General features: G+C 35.5%; 1 protein-coding gene across 2 annotated transcripts in view; it reads right to left on the minus strand.

The window, feature by feature from the left end:
* Positions 1-25,350, minus strand: part of CCDC91 (coiled-coil domain containing 91) — a 165,849-nt gene that overhangs the window by 18,544 nt on the left and 121,955 nt on the right. The window contains exons 14-15 of one of the 2 annotated variants that reach the window (XM_040545006.1): positions 15,737-15,850; positions 10,380-10,487 (exon numbers count right to left, since the gene is read on the minus strand). In XM_040545006.1, the coding sequence (XP_040400940.1) occupies positions 10,395-10,487; positions 15,737-15,850 (207 nt within the window). In that variant the 3' untranslated portion in view covers positions 10,380-10,394. Of the gene's footprint in view, positions 1-10,379; positions 10,488-15,736; positions 15,851-25,350 lie in introns of those variants that run through there. The other variant, XM_040545004.1, reaches the window with a different exon arrangement.

The raw sequence follows: 25,350 nt of genomic DNA on the forward strand, positions 1-25,350 counted from the left end.
CAAGATTCAAGAGGAGATTTTACTGAATTTCAGTGGTTACTCCAATAGATGCATCAAAAAAAAAAAAAAAAAAGGATACATCATGTACAGAAGCACAGAGAACAAAGCAAAGATGCAGTCAGTGAAAGAAGATCAAGGAATTCTCAGCCAAATTTAGCTGGGAGAAGTTAACTACACAATAAATGTCTAGAAAGCAACCAAGTAATTTCAGAAAAGACAAATGCAGATTAAGTTCTGGCTGAACTCTGTGTCAACTTTTAGTTAGACAGAAAACCAAAATACTAAAATAATCGCTTGAATTACATTGTGCCACAAATATGATAATAAGCTTAAAGACTAATGTATGGATAAGATGAAAATGGTTCCAAAACTTGTGACATTTCCACAGTGGAAGAAAAAACAACTACACATAGAATTTTCTATAGAGATAATGTAATCTTCCAAAGCAGGAAGTTAAAAATCTTTCACAGACATTTGTATGTCTAATAATTGGCTGCAGTAAGACATTTTTACTTTCTCTTAATGTGATGTTTGAATATGTTTACTGATATTTTGTTTGCAAATAACTATATGCAATTACAGACAGTTTCAGCTACCAGACACCTTATTTCTCTTCTATTCTGCTGATTTTCCCCATTACTTTGATCCAACTCTCAATGTAAAAAGTGTTATGAACTACACGGTCCTTATGAAGAATATATGACCTATTGCATACTAAGACATTTTTCTTATTTCTGCCAATAATGTAAAGAACTAAAATACTATTTTAATTGCAATACTAAAATATGTAAAGGGGAAACTTTTACCCTCATTTAAGAATTATGTTACTGACCATTGTCCATGATGATTTTGATTTATGAATAACAAGGAGAGCAATTTTGTACAGGTACAGACTCTCCTGAAGGCTGGCCAAATGAAAAGGTGAATTACAGGCAGTTCTTCGGAATTTCAACAACCAGAAGGAACTTGCTGCCTCTCCTCAACAGGGTGGATAAATCTAATTAAAGTGAACTTATACACTGAACTTCAAGCATTCTCCTGCAATCTTTACCTCGAATAATTCTAAATGCAAGATACCATTTTCCATCAAAAAATCTCCTCCTAAAATGTTAAAGAATCATAGAATCACTCAGGTTGGAAAAGACCTCCAATATCATCAAGTGTAACTGTTAACCTAGCACTGCCAAGTCTATCTCTAAACCACGTCCCTAATCACCACATCTATACATCTTTTGAATACTTCCAAGGATGGTGACTCAACTGTTTCCCAGGGCAGCCTGTTCCAACACTTCACAACCCTTTCAGTGAACAATTTTTTCCTAATATCCAACCTAAACCTCCCCTGATGCAACTTGAGGCCATTTCTTCTTATCACTTGGTGCTTGGGAGAAGAGACCAACCTCAATGTCACTACAACCTCCTTTAAGGCAGTTGTAGAGACAGATAAGGTCTCCTCTGAGACTCCTTTTCTCTAGGCTAAGTAACTTCAGTTTGTACTCCTGCTCCTGTGGTGGTTTCAGTTGGGTGGGCAGCCAAGCTCCACCTCAGCCGCTCTCTCACTCCCCCTCCTCAAAGGGAAAGGGGGAGAAAATACGATGCAAAGTACTCAAAGGTTGAGATTAGGACGGAGAAATTGTTAAATAATTATTGCGATGGGCAAAACAGACTCAGCATAGGGAGATAGTAAGATTTATTGCCTATTACTAACAAGCTAGAGAAGTGAGGAACAAAGGAAGGAAAATAAAATCGCCTTCCCGCCATCCGCACTCTTCCACCTCCTCCCCCCGGGTGGCGCAAGGGCACGGGGGAATGGGGGCTGTGGTCAGTCTATAGTGCTTCATCTCCGCCGCTCCTTCTTGGTCACTCTCTTCCCCTGTGTTGGGGGGACCCTCCCACTGGATGCAGTCCTTGCTGAACTGATCCTGCGTGGGCTTTCCACAGGCAGCAGCTCTTCAAGAACTGCTCCACCATGGGTCTGTACCACAGGGTTCATTCCTCAGGAGCAAACTGCTCCAACCTGGGTCCCCCACGAGCAGCAACTCCTGCCAGGTCACTTGCTTCTGCGTGGTCTCCTCTCCATGGGCTACAGCTCTGGCCCTGAATCTGCTCCAGTGGGGGTCGTCCACAGGCTGCAGCCTCCGTCCGTGCAGGTCCACCTGCTCCACCGTGGTCTCCTCCACAGGCTGCAGCATGGAGATCTGCTCCATGTGGGACCCATGGGCTGCAGGGGGACAACCTGCTCCACCATGGTCCTCACCAGAGGCCACAGGGGACTTCTGCTCTGGTGCCTGGAGCACCTCTACCCATCCTTCTTCACTGACCTGGGCGCCTGCAAGGCTGTTTCTCACTCCTCTCTCTCTCCTAGTTGCTGTGTGGCCACCTTTTTGTTGTTGTTGTTGTTGTTTTTTTCCCCTTTCTTAAATATGCTCTCACAAAGGTGCAAACAACATCGCTTATTAGCTCAGCTCTGGTCAGCAGCAGGGCCCTTATCTAACGGGGCAGCTTCTAGATTCTTCTAACAGAAGGCACCCCTATGGCCCCCTGCTACCAAAACCTTACCACATAAACCCACTACAGCTCCTTGTAAGACTTGCTCTCTAGACACTTCACCAGGTTCACTGCCCTTCTTTGGACATGCTCCAGGGCCTCAATGTCCTTCTTGTACTGAGGGGCCCAAAACTGAACATAGTATTTGAGGTGAGCCCTCACCAGAGCCAAGTACAGGGGGAGAATCACTCCCCTAGTCCTGCTGCCCACACTATTTCTGATACATGCCAGGATGCTGTTGGCCTTCTTGGCCACCTGAGCACACTGCTGGCTCTTATTCAGCCAGCTATCAACCAACACCCCCGGGTTCTTTTCCACCAGGCAGCTTTCCGTGAATAATGAACCTTATGGCACTGAGGACCTTATGACTACTTGCACTTTAGGGAACATCTGTAAATGTGCATTAAGGTAAACAGTAGTATTTTCCAAACATTCCAAGTCTTTTGCACAGACGAGAAAAAATATTTCTAGTTCCTCTTAGTTACATGGTAAATACCTAAGCTGAGTGTCCTAGCACATACGAAGTCCCCACAGAGGTAAGCTCCCACACACCCTTCTGGCTGGACAGAACTGCACAGAAAGCACCTGGTCAGGGAAAGAGGAAGTGGGACTCTAGTTTCCAAAAGTAACCGTAGCATTACCAAACTAATTATTTCTTCATACAAAGCCAGGAGAGAAATTTTCCAGATTTTTCTTCACTTTGCAATAAGACAGATGTAGTTTATACCAGCTTGCCAGTGATTTTTAAATACAAATAAAATACTGTTGCTGAAATAGGTCCTTAGTTTCTATAATATTGGAAAAAATGATCTATTAAATACTACACCCTCAAATATCTAACTTGGATATCTGCAATTCTTAAGTGTGCACTTATATTTTGGTAAATATTAGTCAGAGAAATGCAATGTTTAGTTATGCTGCTTCAAAAGGTTATGAGGCACAGCTGCACAAATCATATGGGAACACACAGCAGTACAGTGAATTTCTCTTACAATGGTTATATCTTTGCTCCCAGCTTCTATCACTTAAATTGAGATGGGAGTGCATGTGACAAGTCTGTGAACTGAAGAAAGGTAAGTCTGTCATTCAAATGATTACTCAAGTCATAACATGTAAACTTATTTCTTTCCCCTGTAAGCCAAATATGCCCTCTGAAGTTAATGAAAGCTGCATACACATAACAGAGACAATTTGACTGCTTAATATAATTTGTTTTGTTATCAGAAAACAAGCAGTAAACTTTCCTGAAGGAAGATGAATGTCATTCAAACAGGAAAAAATAAAATTTGCTTGCTGACTGGCTATGTTGGTGTAGTTTAGGATCTACAACTATAGGAAATGCTTACCGTAAGTATTTCTCTCATGAAGTAAATCTTTGTCATTTAGAACACTTCTTTAAATAACCTATTCATTAGAAGAAAATTCATTTGGTAAAAACTCTTTCTTACTTTGTCCTGTGTATGCCAACTACAAGAATTCATTTTTTCTGTCTGCATAGCTAATTAAAATTAAGACATGAGAAAGACACAAAAATTAAGACATGCATAAACAAAACGCACAATATTTGACCATTGCATTTTGGTCTGCTATAAACATGCAAACTATAACATTGAATGAGTTTTTTATAAAGCACTCAGTAGCAATGAATAGGCAGTAAATTACTGAACTATGAGATTTATACACAACTTTAAATCAGTAGCACTGACAATAAAAGTAGTGGTACTGAAAAACAGAACAATTTTGTAGCTCTCCATTCCATAAAACTTCCTAACATTTGTGTGATTTTAAGAGTTGAAAATGCCTGGTTTTGAACAAAAGGCAAATAACATTTCAGGTTTCTTCTACACAATCTGTAACACTGCCCATGTATTAAAATAAATAAATAAATAAATACGAAGCAGAGCAAGGAATTTCCTGACCTTTCTAGCAACAAATAGTTGGAAGCAGATCTTAGTTTGAAGCACAGTAGTGACCAATTATCTGCTTTGATGACTGAAGTTTTTAAAAGACATTTGGAAATATTTCGGTTTTTATTGAATTCAGCCTGACTCAGTTTCTGGGTAATTTACAAGGATACCATCAACATGGAAAATCACACTGCCATCTGAAAACTTCATAGCTACTTGTAAGTAACCCCTAAGATGACTGAAAATAAAGAGTATTTGTGAAAACAACACAAAGCACTGTGCTATTTCTCTTGTTTTGCCTACTTTTAACTTACTGAACATGGGTGAAGGAATGATGAAAGATGAAGACGTCTTTCTTTCCTCTGTTCAGCATGAGTCAGAACATGGGCTAACTGTTGCACAATAAATGAGTTAAATTCTGCCTTTCCCAGCTCTACATATTTGATAAGACAAATATTTTAGACGTTATGAGACCTTACTCACTCTGAGGTAGCCACTGGCAGAGAGGCCAGCAAACACAAAACAAGTAGGAAGCAAATGTGGTGGGGACTTTCTTGAACCCTTCCTTACAACAGAGAGTTGTAGATACCAGGAAAAATTAAAACTTGGTCTGAACTCTCTGGGTGCCATTCTAGTCTGTATAGATGTCTCATCTGACAAATAGACATACTTGCTTAAATTGGTATTACAAAGCAATTGAAGTGATCTGATGTCGTGAGTTAGGAGCCTAGAAGAACAGGTTCTTTGAATGAGTGAGTGCATGGAATACCACTAGGAAGATATCCTAAATATTCCAGTAGTCTCTCAAGTCTGTCTCCTGCTGTCTCAATAAAATAATTGAATGCTTTGTTGTTGCTGCTGTTTTCTTTTTAAAGAAAGATCAAGGCAGCACTTTATGCTTTCCTCAGAGTAAGGTTGTCTTTTGTGCAACATATGAATCTCAGAAAGGAAGTATTTTGTTGGTTGTAGCACTAATCTTCTAATGAAAATAATTTTGGAAGTGGCTCCTGGAAGGGTTTTTTTTCCCTGAAAAAATCCTCACTATTTTCCACTAATAAAACTGGTGTAAACAGATTACAGCTGCATAGCTTGTGGGATCCACAGCATGGTAGAGGATGGATGGAGAACCAAACTGGGATAACTACAGCAAAGTTCTACTTGCTGCTGCAGTCCCTGACCATAAAAAGAAGACATGCAAGATGCATAGTGAGGCTGACATAATACCAACTCCATTTGTTCATCTAATCTTTCTACAGCTCTCTATCTTCCACCGAAAATACACAGAGTACATATGGAGTAAAATTATCGAATTCATAGGAACACTTGTGGTAATTCTCCTGAACACTGGTTCATAAAGATGGCCAGACATGTTATCTTCTCTTTCAAAGGAAATCTCATTTACATTGCCTAACAAGATGTATGTTTCATTTAAAAATGTATTCCTGACACATCTAGTATTTCCATACTTTAAGAAACAGAAAGGATAGAAATTACCTTTCAGCCTGTCTTAAACATAATCATATTCTAGCCTGAGTAGTTTTTTTTTTCTTTTTGTACTGAATCCCTCATGCTTGTGTTTATTCTTCTTTGCAGCAGCCATGTTGATTTAAATGATCCAACTGGTACCAAAAGAAAGTGAATGAGAAATTACAGTATGCCAAACATTAAATAGAACTAAATCAAGTTTTCTATAAAAAGAGGAAACATGGTAAAGTATCCAAAACAAAGATATGTTGCAATTTTGTACATAGTACTATTTAGGTTCCTGTATACATGGTTGGTATGCTGAAGGCACTGAAAAAGATTAAAAATCATTCATGGCTAACTTATTCCCAAAACTTAATTTCATGAATTTTCTACTTGAATATTCTCAGAAAGTAGCTTTATCCATTAAGTTGGGGGGTAAAACTTAGGGACTAAACAATGTTGGGAACTAAACAACTGTTGGGGAATAAAATGCATTGAAGAAGAGGATTTGTTAATATTTTTTATATTGGCTTCAGTAACATTAAATATTTAGCACTTTTGTCCTAGTGCATGGTTCAGTGTTTATAAAACTAGTGCTTTATGGTTCTGGTTAAAGCTTAACCATTTGTATTTCAAATCTTAACTGTGAACAACTACATACCAACCAATGGTTAAAAATGTCATTGTAAAAGAAGTTGTGATCCAAAGTTACCTACAGAGGACTACCTGGTTCCTGTTGAAAGGTATTTTTTTAAACATAAAAGAATTAAGACAGAATAATGATGTACAGATAGAAATACCAAAAATTGCTGGGCATCTCAGATGACAGGTGGAAAACAATTTTTAATTTATCTTCAATATTAGAAAAAAAATCAGGCAAGATGTGCTCTCACCTCAGCAGAACTAAGGTGAAACTAAGTATGTGACTGACAAATGCTCAATGGACATAAATGCTCTTTATGCTCCTGCATCTACTTATTTTGGCCTTTAATTTTTAAGACAGTAAATCTATATAACTATTCAAATTAGTCAAAATTCTCTCAAGCAAAAATTGACCTTAAAATTCACATATTAGAACAGAAATTCCTAGGCTAAATATATTTTTTCACTAGTTTTCTACTGTTTGAATGTAGGCAGAATGTAAGCTACACTCTCCTCTTCCTGGGGGCTTAGTTCAAAATGATTCAGGCAAGCATAAAACATTGGTAGAAAAGATGCCAATAAAGAAATCTGAAAAATATAGGTAATAAAGGTTTCTGCACCAAAATCTTATTTCTTATCACTGAAACACTGGATCTAATTTATTCCATATTAATGTGAAGTCACCCTTTCAGAACTCAGTTCAATTATTTATTTGATAGTACTGGAAATAATTATTTTAGAACACACAATACAAGTACTGTAGACATTAAAAACTCAACCACAGGAATGGAAAAAGAAATTAAGGACAAAGGGAAAACAGTGCATAAATGTCTCACAAAATCTTGTATAAACAAGTAATCGCAAAGAGAAAAAAAAATAACCCAAGTAATTCAATTATTTAAAATGTCAAATATCCCAACAGTCAAATCCTCAAGATGGATAACTCTAAGAGTATGAATTCCTGTGTAAAAACTAGGAAAATCCAATTTTCTATGCTCCAGGATAAAGCTGACATTTTTGAAGCCTTTGTATTCACACTAAAATCAAACTGGACCTTTAGCATTTATTTAAATAGGGATACTCAAAAAAGTCCCTTATGCAAAAAGAATCATAAAATGCTTCAGTGATGATTAAACAAAGTTTCAAAAACAAACAAACAAACAAAAAACCCCACCAAACTCTTATGCAATTATAAACTATTACACTAACACCCCGTTACATAAGAGCACAACATGTAGAAAGCCAAAAAGCTCTCTACTTCATGACCACATTTTTAATGGTTCTGTACAGATGCACACAAACTAACAAAAAATTATTACAGTATTATTTTGTCTCCTGGTACTTTTACAGATATATAAAATGTACAGAATTAACAACTATTGGGAAAGTAATAATAGCACTGCAGGACTTGATGACCCTTTACTAAAGCAAACAGTAAAGAAGCAGAGGTGGGAAGTGATTGCTTGAACTTGTGATCAGAGGATTAGGCTATAAAACACATTAGGCAAAAGCAAAGTGCACTCAACCAAGTACAAGCCTGACCCCTAAAACATCCCTATTTGAATGATGAATTCATAAAATGACAATTTCCTACTGCTGCTCTTGCTATGAAATGGAAAAAGATTACGGTAAGTGTTTCAAGATAACACTTCTGTGACTACTTTGGAAAGGAATTATAGATAATGGCAAAATATTGATTTGAAAACCCATGAAGTCCATTCCAATCTTTTAAACAGAAAATTTGGTTATAAATAGAAGTGCACTCAGGAGCCAATCTGAATGCAAAAACAGAGTATCTGACCTAGAATGAAGAGAACCCACGAAGCCATTGCTTCATGATTTTAAACAATCCCTGGACTTGTGAAATATCATATTTTAGTTAGCAATTACTAAACTGTTAAGGCAATTTTTGTGGTATATGGCTAAGCTATGTATTCTTGCTTCAATTTTCACTGGTGAAAGACTAATGGGAGACTGTGATAGAAACCTTAAGTTCACTTTTGAATCCTGAGATGCAGCAGGTTAGACTGTTTCAGGACATGTAATTTATACCTGTCAGAACAAAGAAGGTTTGAATTTGACCTTAAAAAACACGTTTAAAATCAATTTAAAATCAAATGTTACATTTCCTACTGTTCTTCCACTTCCTACAAGAACTTACTTTTAAAAATCTCCATCATATAAAGAAAAGAAGAAAAATGGAAGAAATCAGTAGGCTTATACTGACAATAGTATTACCTCAAACTTTTCACTATACTAATTTGGTGCTTCCTGATGTTGGGAAACAATTGATTTTTTATTTTTTAAGTATAAAATACCTCCAGAAAAGTGAAATCCACTTGCATTTCAGTTGTTTAATATTAAAATGTGATACACCCTCTTTGAAATTAATACATTTAAAATAATTAGAACCTACACGTATACAGAAATATAAACGATTTTTTCCTGGATCTCAGCAAGTTCACATCCACAGTTTGAGGCTCATAATGATAATAATTCTGAACATTGAAAATACAGCAGTGAACTGAGTGTAATAGAACTTCTATGTTCTCCATGTTCTTTGCCTGACACCAAATTCACTTTTCTGCCAACATTTTACAGATCATGATACCTAATGTAAACAAGATCAGAGCATAAAATAAAGCATGTAAGCATATTTTTTTAGGATCAGGACTATCAGGATATTTTCTGCTGGATAAACCACTTGGACATCTAGCCCAAAAAGTCACAGGTGAGTTACTTTTCCCTTCAAATTTATTGCAGGGGACTACAGCATGCAATTTTTTTTGCTAACTACTGTAGAGCAGTCTTTTTGTGCATGAGAAGTTTAGTGATGCTAGCATTTGCAATCGACAGGAAAGAAAACCCAAAAAATCATAGAAGCTAATTAAGCATATATGTTAACAATATACTCAATTCCTATCTTTTTCTTCATTCTACATGCAGTTTAAGTATATAAAGTCTCACAGAAATTATTAAAGGAATGTATAATTTATATAAAAATATTTACTTGCCAGTATGTTTTACTGCTAGAATGCATCTGGATCCCTGCACCATTTCACTGGTTAGAAACAGAATACGCTGTGTGACTACCTAGCTACATTACTTCTCAAAATATCCCTGAACTAACTTATTAGTTTTGATATTGAAAATCTCAACTATTTCACTAAACACTGGATAGAAAATTCACTTATGTCAATTTTGAAGGCTTTTTGGAGTATTTTAATATTGCAATATTGTTTTTATTACGCTGCTTTTCTTGCTTTCTGTCTGCAATTTAATAAAAAATCATCTCAGCTAGTCATATAAGGCAACTCTTTCAGGAACTGTCTTTGTGGAACAGCAGGCACTAAACTCCCCACATAAAAAGAAAAATGTGTAGTTCCATACTGCAAATTTCTTTAGGAATGGTTTCATTACTTCAAAATAAGACTAAGATGCATAGGACCTTAATATACTTCAACATTGATTTTTATTTATTTATTTATTCAGACACTGCTTTCTTGCTATTTTACAACTTGTTTTCAAGCTTTTTCCCTGTTCAGAAATTAACTCTTACTCCTGTTAATCAGCTGACTTGACTTCTCTCAGACCGGTGGAATCTGATAATTCACTTGTCTGCCTTACAACAATGCCTGTCTGCTACTGTACAGTTTCATAGGTTGTTGTATCTGTTGTAGGTTACACCTAGTGGTTTTTTTTTCACAACTTGGATCAGTGACAGGAGACAGTGCAAGCAAAAGACTATGACAAAGGTGTTGTCCAAACATTACTTTACACACAATCCTAACATACTTGTCTTATTCTTCTAACCACAAAATTAGAATACTTTCAACATACCTCCATAAAGTCTGTCACATAATTACACTGCACACCGGAGCAAACAAATGTGAAAGTTCCTTGGAATTCCTTATAAAACTCGCACTGTGGGACAAAGATATGTTTTTGTTCACATGCTTCATGGCTATCAAACTGAACCAGAGTGTTCATGTAATGGACCAAAGCCCCACATGGAGTTCATACAAGAAGCCTTTTTGTTTTTTTTTTTAACATATGTTCCTAAAAGAGCACCATGTACTCACTAATCAAATCTTTAATCAAAAATATTAGAGAAGTAATACAGTTCTACAGGTCAGTGTCAGGTCACCTGCCATGCCTTTGTCTCTTAGTCCATGGATAACATTTTGGGAACTGCAATATTAGGCTGTAGTTAAACTCTACCATTAAACTCGATTTCTTTCCACTAGGGCTCTACTTCTTGTCATGTTCTCCAAAGAGTAAATAAATATGTAAGTCTACATACACACACATGTGAGTGCCTACATACAGACATGCAAATGTATAATATCACATCAGCATCACTGAGGAAAAAACAAATAGCTATTACACCCTGAAACCCCTTCAGATATATTCAGTATGAAAACAAACAGTAGAATTTTTAAAGACAATGCAAAAATGTAAAAGGCTTCTCACTCCAATCAATAACACAGGCACAATGAGTCTGAATGTCTGGCCTATGTGATTTATTATATCTTGGGGCACTTAAGATGTGGGTGCCTGTCACTGTACTGGCTATTTTCAAAGCAGTCAGATGAGCAAGGACCACAATGCAAGCCCAGAGGTGATAGGTTTATGAACATCAAGCCACAAAAGACAACACTGGCAAACGAGTTAGCAAATCTTGGGCTTATGTCAAATGGGACAGAATGTTGATACTCATGGACGAGTGCTTTCCTACTGTTACTTCACTCTCTAACCAAACTGCAAGATATTGCTTCCCCCTACATCTAGTCATCCAAGGGTACAGGTGGCACCCAATAGTGTGCTGTAACTATGCACTGGATATAATCTAAGAATAACATTTATTTTTATGATAATTAAAAGTGAACACAGTGGATTGCTATTTAATCCTACTTCAGTGCCTGTCTTCATTTTATATGTGTGTATCTGTGTTCACCACCGCCACCCCATTTTCCCTTACATCATCAGGAAGGTGAAACATTGTTTTGCCTTCCTGACATTTATGTTCAAAAAAGGACCTATGTACTACAGGGTCAAATAAACTTTCAGGAAATTAACAAAGATAATTTTCTGGACATAATGTGTGTGTGCCTTTGCTGAAAAAAGCATGCCTGGCTATTAGCAGTAGCAAGTGTATTCAAATTTGACTTAGAAGAGTTCTTCAAGGTGTTAAGGTTTATATAAACCTCTACAAGTCTGATACCTTTCAAAGATGTCTTTCAACAGATATGTCAGTCTTACTTTTTTTTCAGGTTTGAAGCACACTTGAGAACAATTGTGGTTATGAAGTAATTGCAAAATAAAGGGACAAATTCCTGTGAAAATTCCTTCACATCTAAGATATCCAGATTCTTAAGATGTTACTTGTGGCAACATAGAAAACATTTTTCTAGTATAATATTCTTCATTGAAAATGCAATAAAGAAACTAAAACTAAGACTGAAGTATATAAATTGAACCATTGTCAATATAGTTCCATATATGTTTAAAAACTTGGGATTTTATTTTAAATATAAAAAAGCACAATGACAATGTATTGTCCATCTTTCATTTATTGTCTCAAACTATATGTTGCCTTCAGAATTTCCTTTCTTTTTTTTTGTTTTGTTTTAGTTTGCAGTGTCCTTTAATGAGAGATGAAGAATTACTGACATTCTCCACTTGATATAGACACTTTGGCTTGAATTCAGAGTAAATAACATTTTTTCTTATCTTAGGCATTTTAGCATGATGATATTGTTGCTTTATCTTCCATTTCCCCCCTCCTAACTAACTTTTATGCTCCCAATCTCTCATTTTTCATATAACTCTCCCCCCCCACACACCCACACTTGCCACTTGTTCATTTGCCCATGAGAAAATACAGTCAAAGAGACAACTCACTTTTGTTTTCACTGATGTGACTCATTTGTGGGCAACAGTGTCAAACGTATTATGTGTAAAACTAATTAAATATGTAAAAACTAATTAAATAATGTAAAACTAATTAGATTAACTCTGAATTATTTATCTGTGAAAGGTTTTGAAATAGGGTCTTTATAGATCCACCATAGGTATGAATAAATTTTATGTATATGACAATAAATTACTCAGAAATTTTATGAAACCTAGGACATTTAGTTTCCTCAAAGAACTTCTGTTAAAAGCATACTGATCAGGAAAGAAAGGGTTGAAAAGTACTGTGTAAGAATAAAGGAAGATCATTTTTTAAATTTTTTGTTAAAGTAACTTACAACTACTTCAAAGAATCCCACGCATACATACTATATATTAAGTGACTGTTAAAGTGTACATTGGATGCTGAGAAGCTGGATTTGTGAAATCTCCGAACTTGTAAATCATATGGTGTCTTGGCCTTCAAAAGTAACCACTATTATAGAAGTAGCATAGCTGGACTACAACTGAGGTCAGTTCTGGAACTGCATCAGGAGATTTCTAGTTTGTTTTCCTTGTATATATGTTATGTTGACATGAATGATCTCTACAAATAATTATCAATCTATTTTTAAAAAGATTCATTCACAGTCAATTCCTTCTAACACAAAGATACAAACTAAGTAAATATTTACTGTTACATATAGTGTAGTATAATGTTGGACTACATGTATAATGTACTGCAAAACTTGTGGGATTGACAGATCTGACTTTTATAAATTGTTATAGAAATTCTTCTAAGAAACCAAGCATAGTAAAAGCTCATTATTACTTGAAAATATTTGCAACAGATATATAACTAGCCAAGCATGCAACTGATTTCCTAAAACTGATATCACAACTGCTAAACATTTTGTAAAAGAAAATCTAATACAATAAATGACTAAATGAGTTAAAAGCTACTTTGGAAACTGATATTTAATACATTTACCATGAGGTAAAAGTTTTTGAATACGAATTTGTTCATAAGTCTTTTCTTAAAACACTTAACCACTGCTAAGCAGGTTCTAATATCATTGTAGCCATGTTTGAAGGATTCTAAAAACTTGTTTTCAAAACAATGATGAAATGTACAATGTGTATGCTACCTTTGCAAGAGCATAACTGAAACTCTCCCCATCATTCAGTAAAAAAAAAAAAAGTAATAATAATAAAAAAATCATTAAATCTCAGCCAAGGAAGAAAGGTGTGTTCCCTGAGTTCTTTCTAGAAATTCCTTCCATAGGCTGCTGCTTTTTAATATAGTTCATAAGGTATATTTTGTACTCTGACAGGTACATGGGCTTTGATCAAGGTCCATTTACTCTGTCTCTTACTTTTTACTCTTTTACTCTTATATAAGCTATTGTGCCTAATGATTTGGAGTCAAAAACATCTTCCACTCTGAACTTAAATACAGAACGAGTTCATAACACCAATGACAGGATCAGGGACCCCAGGTCCCCTGAGTTGGAGCACCGTGACTGTGTGAATGATAAACTCCCAGCCCAGCCAATCCCAGACTTGTCACCACCTGGATGCATATAAGTCTATGGGGCCCAAAGGGATTCATCCCAGGATACTCAGGGAGCTGGCTGATGTAATTGCAAAACCTCTCTCAATTATTTTTCAAATGTCTTTGGAATCTGGGGATGTCCTAGCTGACTGGAAGCTGGCAAAAATTATTCCAATTTTCAAGAAGGGAAAGAAAGAAGACCCTGGTAATTACAGGCCTGTCAGACTCACTTCAGTGCCTGGTAAAATTATGGAGAAAATTATTGTAGGAGTTACTGAAAAACACCTAAAGGACAATGAGGTCATTGGTCACAGCCAACATGGGTTCATGAGGCAAAGGTGCTACTTAACAAACCTAATTTCCTTTCCATCTAGCTGACCAAGGGAAGCCAGTTGATATAATCATTTTGGATTTCTGTAAAGCCTTCGATACTGTTTCTCACAATATCCTTCTGGACAAAATGTCCAGCATACAACTAGAAAAATGACTTGGATGTAGGACTAGAAGGTGTTTTTGTTTGCAGATGACAAAGTGGGAGGAGCTGTTGACTCCATCAAAGGTGGAGAGGTCTTGCAGAGAGATCTTGACAAATCAGAAAGCTGGGCAATCACCAACAATATGAAGTTTAACAAGAGCAAGTGTCGGATTCTGCACCTGGGAAGGGACAACCCTGGCTATACGTACAGACGGGGGGACGAGATGCTGGAGAGCAGCCCTGCAGAAAGGGATCTGGGGGTTTTGGTCAACAGCAAGTTTAATACAAGCCAACAGCGTGCCCTGGCAGCCAAGAGGATCAACTGCATCCTGGGGTGCATCAGACACAGTATTGCCAGCCAGTCAAGGGAAGTGATTGTCTGCTCTACACTGCACTAGTGCAGCCTCAATTTGAGTACTGTGTGTGATTTGGGGCACAACAGTATAAAAATGAAATAAAACTATTAGAGAGTGTCCAAAGGAGGGCTACAAAGATGGTGAAGGGTCTAGAGAGCAGGAAGTATGCGTAGCGGCTGAAATCATTCGGTTTGTTCAGCCCAGAACAGAGGAGGCTGAGGGGAGGCCTCATGGCGGTCTGCAGCTCCCTCACGAGGGGAGCAGAGGGGCAGGCGCTGAGCTCTGCTCTCTGGGGACAGTGACAGGACCCGAGGAAATGGCAGAAGCTGCAAAAGGGGAGGTTTTTTTTTGTTTTTTTTTTTTTTTTCCAGGCTTTGACCTCACATACTTTTAATATAAACAAGATTATAAAGGTATGGTGTACCCGCAAAGGAGTAATAAATGATGTGCAAGTCCATTTATACACAAAGGAAAATTTACAGAAACTCTGTAGCAGGCAACTGAAGACTTTTTGTTCTGTCATTTCAAACAAAATATAGGTTTATTGTAACCAAAATCCTATTTATTTTTCTCCCAGATACAGCTGAAATAATCTGATTTGGGAAATCTAGACAATCTCACTGTCAATTCAAAATTGTGTGATCTATATATCAACAGTGAAGAGAAACATAGAATCATTAAGGTTGGAAAAGACCTCCACGATCATCTGGTCCAACCATCCCCCAACCACCAATGTCACCCACTAAACCATGTCCCTAAACACCAGGTCCAACCTTTGCTTGAACATCCCCAGGATGTTTTTTCTGTGCATTTCAAGACAGGCTTCAGGATTAATAAACTTCATCAATTTCTCACTCCAGGAAATAAAACCCTTTAGCCACTGGTAACTTACCCTTTTCTGTTCTTTAATATATTCCACCAGTTCCTCCCTCGTCCTTTTCACAGCTTCTTCGATTGCCTTTTCACTTCGTTTTTGCTCCTCCATTAATGCTTCCTTGACAATTTCCTTTGTAAAAGGAAAACATGTTAAGTGTAAATATTACAAGTATTTCACAAATGTAATTCAGCTCATCCTTTTCTTTCCTAGTAGAAGTTTATCATGACTTTTTTTTTTTTTTAAACGATAATAGTTACTTCCCTGCCCCAAATTAGCATGACCCTAAATCAATTCTGATTGAGTACTAGAAGTACAATATAATAGAGAAAGCTGGGAACAACTTAAAACGCAAAAAATTAAAAAAAAACCCTTAAAAATCTTAAATCACCTCCAATACAATGTATTTGCATAAATTATCAGCTAAGGAAAAATCTTCCTGGACTAAACTCACTGTCCTAAAGATTAAGTCCCAGCATCTCAAAGTCACTCATGAAATAAGTAACAACAATATTTAGCCAAGAGTTCTGTTTTCAAAATTCAGGAACATGAGATGACAACCAAAATTCCTGAAACATACAAAAGATTAATATTATAAGAAAATTACACAACATCCAGTAAAAATAATGACACAGTATGTGTTAAATTATTTGGATGAGGAAAGAGAGAGGGGAAAGGTAAAAGGGAAAAGAAAGAGAGGATTATTTATTTATTTATTTTTAAGACTAATCAGAAAAGTCACAGGATTCACCATACATTATCTTTGAAAGTGTGGATACAGAATAATAGATTGAATAAATAGTGGACCTCAGCTGAAATTTCATGTCTGACATAGGGCCTTGGGAACAGGTAGTTAATTAGAGTTCGCTTGTTTGATTGTTTGAAGCAATTTTCATTTCTCAGAAGTCAAATAGTGGCATTTGTAATTCCTATGCTTTTACGCTAAACATTCAAAAGTGGATGTAGCAGAAATACTATCAGCGCACCTGCAGAACGAAGCAGGGATGTGATGTACTTCCACTAATCAGTATCTACAGACTTAAGCTTGCTTACTGCATTCACTGTTAGTGAATAAATAGTAAGCTGCAATCAAAATTTAATAGGATGGAATGTATTTTTTGTTTTTATAGAACAGAAACATAACATATAACAATATAACTATTCAGCAATATTACTTTAGTTGCATTTTGTTTTTGCAAGAAGTTCTAGTCCTTAAAAAATACAGAGGTGAAAAAAAAAATGAAACCTGTTTCAAATACTCATAGAAATTATAAGGTTATCACATTTTTTTCTTCTACAGACCACAATTCATATCCTCAATTCATATCAGATATGATCCATTATCAACTAAATCTTCTATCAGAATAATGCTTACTAAGCAACACAGTTTGTACACAGAAAGCAAAGCTAAAAACTGTTAAAAACAAACAAAAAACACAAACCCCCACATTTTTCATCTCTTTAATAAAAACATAAAAATCAATGATGGATTAATTTATTTTTTAGATTTAATTATTAACAGGCATTCAAGCTCTTGTCAGAATGACTGAGTCTACCTTGTACACACATTGTCTGATTCAGAAGAAAAAAAAATACTTTGCTGCAAAACTTACAGTATTCAATTTAAAGTATTCAGTTAAAACACGATACTTATTTATACAGGGATAATGGCTAAAATAAGGAGAAATACATAACTTGATAAATGTTTGAGAGCTTACATGACAAGCATTTTATTGCTTTGTTTACTTTATTGGTTTAAGAAACATTTGTCAAACTGCAGTGACACCCTCAAATACAGCATCTCAGAATGCTAACTTACGCATTCTTGGTGTTTTACAATTCTTCGCAGAAAATATTTTTGCAGAAACTCAATGGTATTGAAAGGATTCGCTTGGAAGAACAGGTGGAATGCTAAGGCTTTAGAGGTATAAGATATTTATCCTTTTACTCCTTTTAAACCAAAACTGAATAGTAGCTGCAGAACTATATTTTTGCTGCATATAAGAGTCTAAAATCCCAAATTTGAACTGTGCAGCTATATACCCCTCACTGTTCAGAAACACAACAAATATTGAAAATCATAGTTGTGAAAGATTACTAAGATTATCATCTTTTTATTTATATATTTTAATTCACTTTACAAAGAAAAATCCTGAGACAAGGGTCTCTTTCAATAAAGAACTCTGGCATGACAAACAGAAAAAAGTAGCAGAAAGTTACACATTATAGAAACATTCTGTTCTTATATTCTCATGCCAGCTTAATTTGTCAAAAAGTCCCAAAGTTTCATATTATAATGGAAACTAATGCAGTCATTTACTCCATTAAGCTCAAAGGCAAATTAGAGACTTGATAAGGTGTTATATATTATTATGCAGAAAGTCCTACATTAATAAAATACTTACAAATAATGAATGCATGTTAACTTTCCTTAATATCAGGATACTTGAAACTTAAACAATATTTGAATGAAGGTCCAAATAAAAAATACAATGAAATTCTTAAGGTCTATTAAAAGAAGAAATCTCAAGAGAACAGAAACTACTGTAGATACATTTATGAAAGATTATTCTATTACAGCAATATTAAAAGGTTAAAAAAAATGTAAATAATTCTTTTCCGTTTACAGTGACAATTTCCAAAAATTAAGAACAGCCTCTGATGTCTATGAAGTTATGTATAAAAGTGAAAGCAAAGTTGTATAAAGTCCTGTTGAGGCAATAAACAAAGCATACCATAATTATGCTAGTCTTTACTTATTATCAAGACTTAATTCAAGAGAAAAAAGATGATACAAAATATTATTTTTTAACATCATATACACTTACCTAGTCCAACCTTTAACCTAGCACTGTCAAGTCCACCATTAAACCATGTCCCTAAGCTCTACATCCACACATCTTTGAAGACCTCCAGGGATGGTGACTCAAACACTTCTCTGGGCAGCCTGTTCCAATACTTCACAACCCTTTCAGTGAACAATTTTTTCCTAATATCCAACCTAAACCTCTCCTGGAGTAACTTAAGGCTGTTTCCTCGTCTTATCACTTGGTGCTTGGGAGAAGAGACTAACCCCCACGTCGCTATAGGCCCCTTTAAGGTAATTGTAGAGGGTGATAAGGTCTCCCCTGAGACTCCTTTTCTCTATGATAAACAACCCCACCTCCATCGGCCACTCCTCATAAGACTTGTTTCCTAGACCATTCACCAGCTTCATTGCCCTTCTTTGGTCATGCTCCAGCACCTTTTGCAGTGAGGGGTTCCAAATTGAACACAGTGAGTTGCAGCCTCACGAGAGCCGAGTACAGGGGGACAATCATTCCCTAGTCCTGCTGGCCATGCTATTTCTGACACAAGCCGGGATGGTTGGCCTTCCTGGCCATCTGGGCATGCTACTGGCTCATGTTCAGCCAGCTATTGACAAATACCCCGAGGTCCCTGTCTGCCAGACGGCTTTCAATCACTCTTCCCCCAGCCTGTAGCATTGCACAGGGTTGTTGTGCGCCAAGTGCAGGACCCAGCACTTAGCTTTGTTGAACCTCATACTTTTGCCCTTGGCCCATCAGTCCAGCCTATCCAAATCCCTCTGCAAAGCCTCCCTACCTCAAGCAGATCAACACTTATGCCCAACTTGGTGTTGATATAAAGGATCCTCTTTGCTTCCCTAAAAATTCCAAAAAGTGAAAGACAAGAATTCAGACAAGTCCATCATTACCAGACTATATTCCAAAACACTTCTCATTTTGGGAGGTTAAGCTTCACCGACCATACTCTAGCATGAATTACAGGATTTTGTTTCTCTGTGATTTAAATGTCTGTTTCTCAATGGAGTTTACCCATCTCTCCTGAATTTAGTGGCAAGGATATTCAAGCAATACAAGAAAACACAGTTTTCTTCCTAGGCTTTTGTCTTAAAAACCAGACACTACAGCCACTAACAACAGTACCAAACTAGGTGATTCATTTTGTACTTTCTTTTACTTGCAGCTCACAACCAGCAAACATAGGCCTCTGTGAAAACGCCAGAAGGCTCAAGGATATCAAAAGACAGCTTTGCTGTGGGATTGACAAACTGGAAAGTAAATTCTTTTTACCCTTTCCATTTAATTTTCAGAAAGGTTTAAAGAGCAACAGATCTCCAAGACTTCATCTAAGGCAAAATGTAGGCTTCAATAAGGAAGTTTATTTGTTAATGAGAGAGATTGTAAATCAGGAAAATAAGCACACAAGTATTCAGCAAACATTCAACACATATTGTTTCTTGAGACACTCAAAGTGGCAGTATATACGTTGTCATTAGCAGTTTGTGCAATACCAATCCTGTCATTTTTGTAAGGTGGCAGTGGGCACCAAAGTAGGTGATTATGCAGTACACCTCTATCTCGGCTGAACACAGCATATATATTGTATTTGTCATTCAGGACACTTGGAGAAGGAGAACTGAAGTAGACACGAATTGCTGTAAGATAAATAATTCACGCAATCACCTAGCCAACACACATATTTTTGCCCTACCCTTTGAGTTAATCAGTGATAGTTTTTCCTTCTTCTATACTACCTTTCACAAACAAACAAACAAAACCCTCTAAGCATTCAAAGCCACCATCTTTCTTTGCTCTTTTTCTGTAATTCATTACAGTAAATTACCAACCGATAAGACAATGATTTAAATTCTGGTATTACCTATTGCTACTATTCAACAAAGTCTTAACTGCATGTACATCCTCTCAGTGTATGTGCTTAATTTTCCTTTATTTTTATTTTTTTGCTCTTTCCTGTTATGCTATAACCACATTTAAACTTTTTCCTAAATTAGATTTTTGTTGCAATGGTAAAAATTTGCCCCTATTTCATCTTCAGCTAAAAAGGGTATAGCACTATTTGAGGTTTTTAATATTGTTTTAATTTATTCAAGAAAAAGAAAAAGCCCAGTTTCAGGAGAAGCTGAGGGTGAACACTCCACAAACTGCACTCCATTTTTTAAAATTTTTTTTAATATCTAATCAAAGGCCACATTATTAATTATAGCTAAAAGTAGCTTCTTTACAAGACTTTTCATATACACATGCTTGACATCAGTTAGAAGATTAGAGTAATTAGAGTTAGAAGATTAGAGTAAAAATTTTAAAAATACTCAATTGACAAATCATATTCAAACATATGTTAGGAATCACAACCACATAACTAGAATCTATACATATATCTGCAGGAAGACAGAAAGAAACAGTGTACTTTATATACCAGCACTCAATCAGTATTACAAAAAAACAATGGAAAACACATAATGGTTTGCAATTTTATAGGAAAATTCTTTGTTTCCACACAAGGATCAGGTGGCAGTACTAAATTTTATCTAGGAAATGCAACCACAGACTGCGACGTTAGTGGTTTTTCAGAAAATAGTTACCCTCAAATTATAATGTCTGTGGTTATAACTATTAGAAAGTACTTCTGAAGTCAGACATGGTTAAAGTCAGCATGCAGCAGACTTTTCTAGACTTTACCAGTATATTGATGGTAATTGATGAATGACTTCCCTGTCCTTATCTCAACCTGTGAGCCCTTGTCCATCATATTTTCTCCCCCTCTTCCTTTGAGGAGGAGGAGTGAGAGAGTGGTGTGATGAAGTTTAGCTGCCCATCAGGATGAAACCACCACAATCACAATCCACAATATCTTAAAACCTTCTTTAAAAACAAACAAATAAATAAATAAATAAATACAATTATAAGGAAACTGTGGTGCCAATGAGCAAAATCCCATAGTTTTGACACCTAAAAAAATATGTTGAGGAATCTACATGCAAAAAAATAGTATGTCTTGACAATAAAGAGAATAAATAGAGAGAATGCATAATCCCCACATATTTTCTTCTTTCCTCGTATTATCTTCCAAAATATTTATTATGCATGTCCTGATTTCACACACCAACATATTTGTGGTTTGTTTTGTTTTTAAGATTATACAGCTAAGGAAAGGCCATTCTACAGCCAATCAAACCCCCCCCACACATATAAAAAAATACACTAAAGTGGGAAATAACTTTTATAGACAAAATAGTTTATTACTTTTTTTCGAAACTTCTCAAATGCAGAGTATATGAGAAGAAAAGTATTTAGACAGATAATAATTTTCAACTATTTATAATTTAAGTTAAGCAATTATAGAAAAGAAAGCCTGTTCTTTAATCATAGAGCCAGCACTTTCATGTTTTCACTTACATATGACTGACTGTGTGTGGAAATCCCTAAGACATTCAATACAAAATTGATTCAGACTTGCCAAAACTATTAACAGAAGCACTACCTTAAGCACATGAGCATGAATACCAAAAAAAGTTTTAATAACGTAGCAGGTAAGCAGCCATTAATTTTTCAGAATTAAGCACTGTGTGTTCTAGATTTTCCGTTTTAACCTTCTGAGAAATGACATTATACTAGTACTCATAACCTCATGGAAAAACATTAAACATACTTTAAAGTCCATACAGTACAAAATAATTTTTAACTAATCAAGTTTTTTCAGGTATTTGGATGTTTGCCAGTAAAATTATATTAGACATTCTAAGATAATAAAATAGAAATTACAGTTTTGCACAGAACAACAACACAGAAACCCTCAGGAGTGTGAATGTCTTGAATGTTTGCAGATTTGCTCAGCAAAGACTACTGGGAGCTTTTTTTTTTTTTTTTTTTCTCAAGCTTTTTATTTAACATTTCATGCAAAAATATTTTTTCTTCATATATTGGTATATCTCAGTTGTGGCTTGGCTGAATGAAACTACAGCCTAAGTTTTCCTGAAATACTTTCCCACTGGTAAGATCATTTTCCCTTAGTGCTTTTGCTCATGTCCAAGAGGAAGCAGATTTTATGTTACTTCCTTTAATAAAGTTTTTTTTTTTTCCTCCTTTCTAATTATTTGCAGTCTTCAAAACACTTTAGTCTATTGTATATCTCCTGCATGGATTATGGAAATGATGAATTCAGGCTCGTTTTCCCTTGAGAATCAGTGTAAACTGCAGTAGATTATACATAACATTTTAAATATAAGCCTTCAGGAAATGACTAAGGTGATTCTTTGTTTTGAGTGCTTTTTGGAGAGTTATTAATTTCAAGCTATATCATGGACTTGAAAATCCAAGGCTCACCCCTCAGCTGCTAGATTTCGTTTCACTTTTAATGAATTTTTTAAAGACCAAAATTGTGATGCATAAATTGTCTTTAACATCTTAACTTTTTTTCTTTCAGATTTCACCCCATTTATGTGATTAAGTACTTAGCTCTGTGAAATTTTAGCACTACTATACAGAAAGCTACAGACAGCTCTCTGCAAGGTAGTGTTATGGCTACTGTAGCTGCTGTTATAGCTACTCTGCATTAACCTCTAATTATAAATTGAACATGGCCTTCCTACTTCATTGAAATTTGTATTGATCTTCTCATATTATATCCCCAAAGAATTTGGGGCTTTTTTTTTCTTTTTTTTTCCAAAGAGTAAAACTAAGTAGAAGGAAAATAATCTTTGATCATTGTCTCTTTCACTTGGAGCTTCATTGCAATTTTAAATTCTATAGGAAAAGCTTCAGCTTCAATCAAATTTATAGATTCTCTGTATCTACAGGGCAACCACTGCTTTATTCAAAAAAGTATTCTAGATAATACATTCTAGTGGGAGAGTTTTCTATTTCAAGCATTCCTCTTGACACAGAGAACAACTAGATAGATTAAACCCTCCCTGCAGGGAAATTACCACTGGAAAAACAAAACAAAACAAAACAAAAAACCCCAAACCAACCAACCAACCAACCAACAACAACAACAAAAAAAAACATACAGTGTATCAAAAATAGAATAAAAATACTGAAGACATTCCAGCCTACATTTAGTCTGCTAAACATATGAACTTCTCACCTATAATGATTTCTAATGTGCTGTAAAAGGATCATGAAGTAACTGTGCAAATGCATGTTATCTTTAATTAAAAGACTACTTGCTTCTCTCAACAATGAAAGCTTATTCTCCCCAATTTAAAATGTAATCCCACCCTCCTCAAACCTGAGAACCATCTTCTGAATAAAAACAAGATATCTTTTCTAAAAGCACTAAGCACCTGGATAACATGTATAAAACCTGCCGGTGCTGCCAATCTTAACCAAAAGGAAACAGGTTTACGGACTTTCCTTACAGCCTCTGGAGACAGTATTCTAGAAAAAACTTTGGCCATTTCCTTGGTGATGTAATATTCTCATTTATGCCTTCAGAGTTACAAGGCTTCAAAGAATAGTATCTTCAATTTATTATAAAAACACCAGATCTCCAAATAAAGACCTCAAGCCACTGAAACAGTCAAAGCTTTCATAAAAACAAATATATTCATGAAACTTTAATCCTCTAATTTCTTTTAAAAAGGAGAAGACATTATGACAAAGTTGTTCTATCAATCTGAAATGTTAACTAAGAATGTCTTAGTTGCTATTTTCACTGTAATTTTACCTTTACTTTGCATATTTGGTAACAAAACACTTAATATTGATATAATTTGACCACACAGATTCTAACATGGGTTTTAATTTTGAAGATAACTATCAAATTTTGCATGCCCTCGACTTTTTTCATTATTCATTCCTAGAGTTACTTGTGTGTGTCATGACTGGAAGCTATTCTGTCTCACCTATTTGCAGAAGCCTACACGACCCTTTCTGGTCTTTCTCTTTCAATTTTGCAGATATACAGCATTAGCAAAGGAAAATTCCTCTTCTTTAATACTATGCTTGATTAATACTTTTGTTGTTGCTGTTCAAATCAGTAAAGCCAACTTGCAACAGAATAAAATTCAATTTTAATCTAGGTTTCTATGACAAAAGTATTAATGTGATATAAAACCAAAAAAAAAAAAGAAAGAAAAAGACACTTGTAAATATAAATATATCTTTTCTTTCTCATAGATTCTTTCCTTTGGTGATAATTTGAAAAAAGATAAACTAAGAGGAGATGGTTTTCTTAAAAACAAGTCAGGCTTCTCTTTTCTTGCTCGATTTCTCCAAAGTTCCAAACTCATGCATTGGTGAGAAAACATTTTCTTTCTTGAAATAACAGTAATGTTCCTAAAGCTATTTTTACATGCTTAATACCAAAAGGAGAGATTGTTTTGCATGTTCACTTGCATTCATCTAAACTCAATTGTTTCATTACTTGGTACTAAACATAATAATAGTATTCGGTGACAAATCTGAAGCAGGAAGCGCAAAGAATTATACAACAGAGCATGAAGAATCAAATGAGGCAAGTGTTATGTTACCGTAATTTTACATTTCATTGTCCAAAATGTTAGACTATGTTTTACTTCTGGCAATTACAGAGCTGACTTGACAGATTATGTTTTTTAAACAATAATTGCAAGAAAGTGAATAGCTCAGTTATACCTCTTGAAAGAAAAATCTTAAGGAAAAAGTGTAAATATGTTGAGTACAAGGCTTAAAAAGAAAATGTCAGCAGACAAACTGCTTGTCTGTAGTTCCAAGTGTTTTTCAGCACTAAACCAAAGTCACATCTGACATCTTAGGATTTTTCACATTAGCTTTGTAGGACTTTTGTTGTCAGGTTTACAGATCTCTAGTAGCTGTAGTATGTTT

This window comes from Cygnus olor, chromosome 1, assembly GCF_009769625.2.
Source record: "Cygnus olor isolate bCygOlo1 chromosome 1, bCygOlo1.pri.v2, whole genome shotgun sequence".
Lineage (NCBI taxonomy): Eukaryota > Metazoa > Chordata > Aves > Anseriformes > Anatidae > Cygnus > Cygnus olor.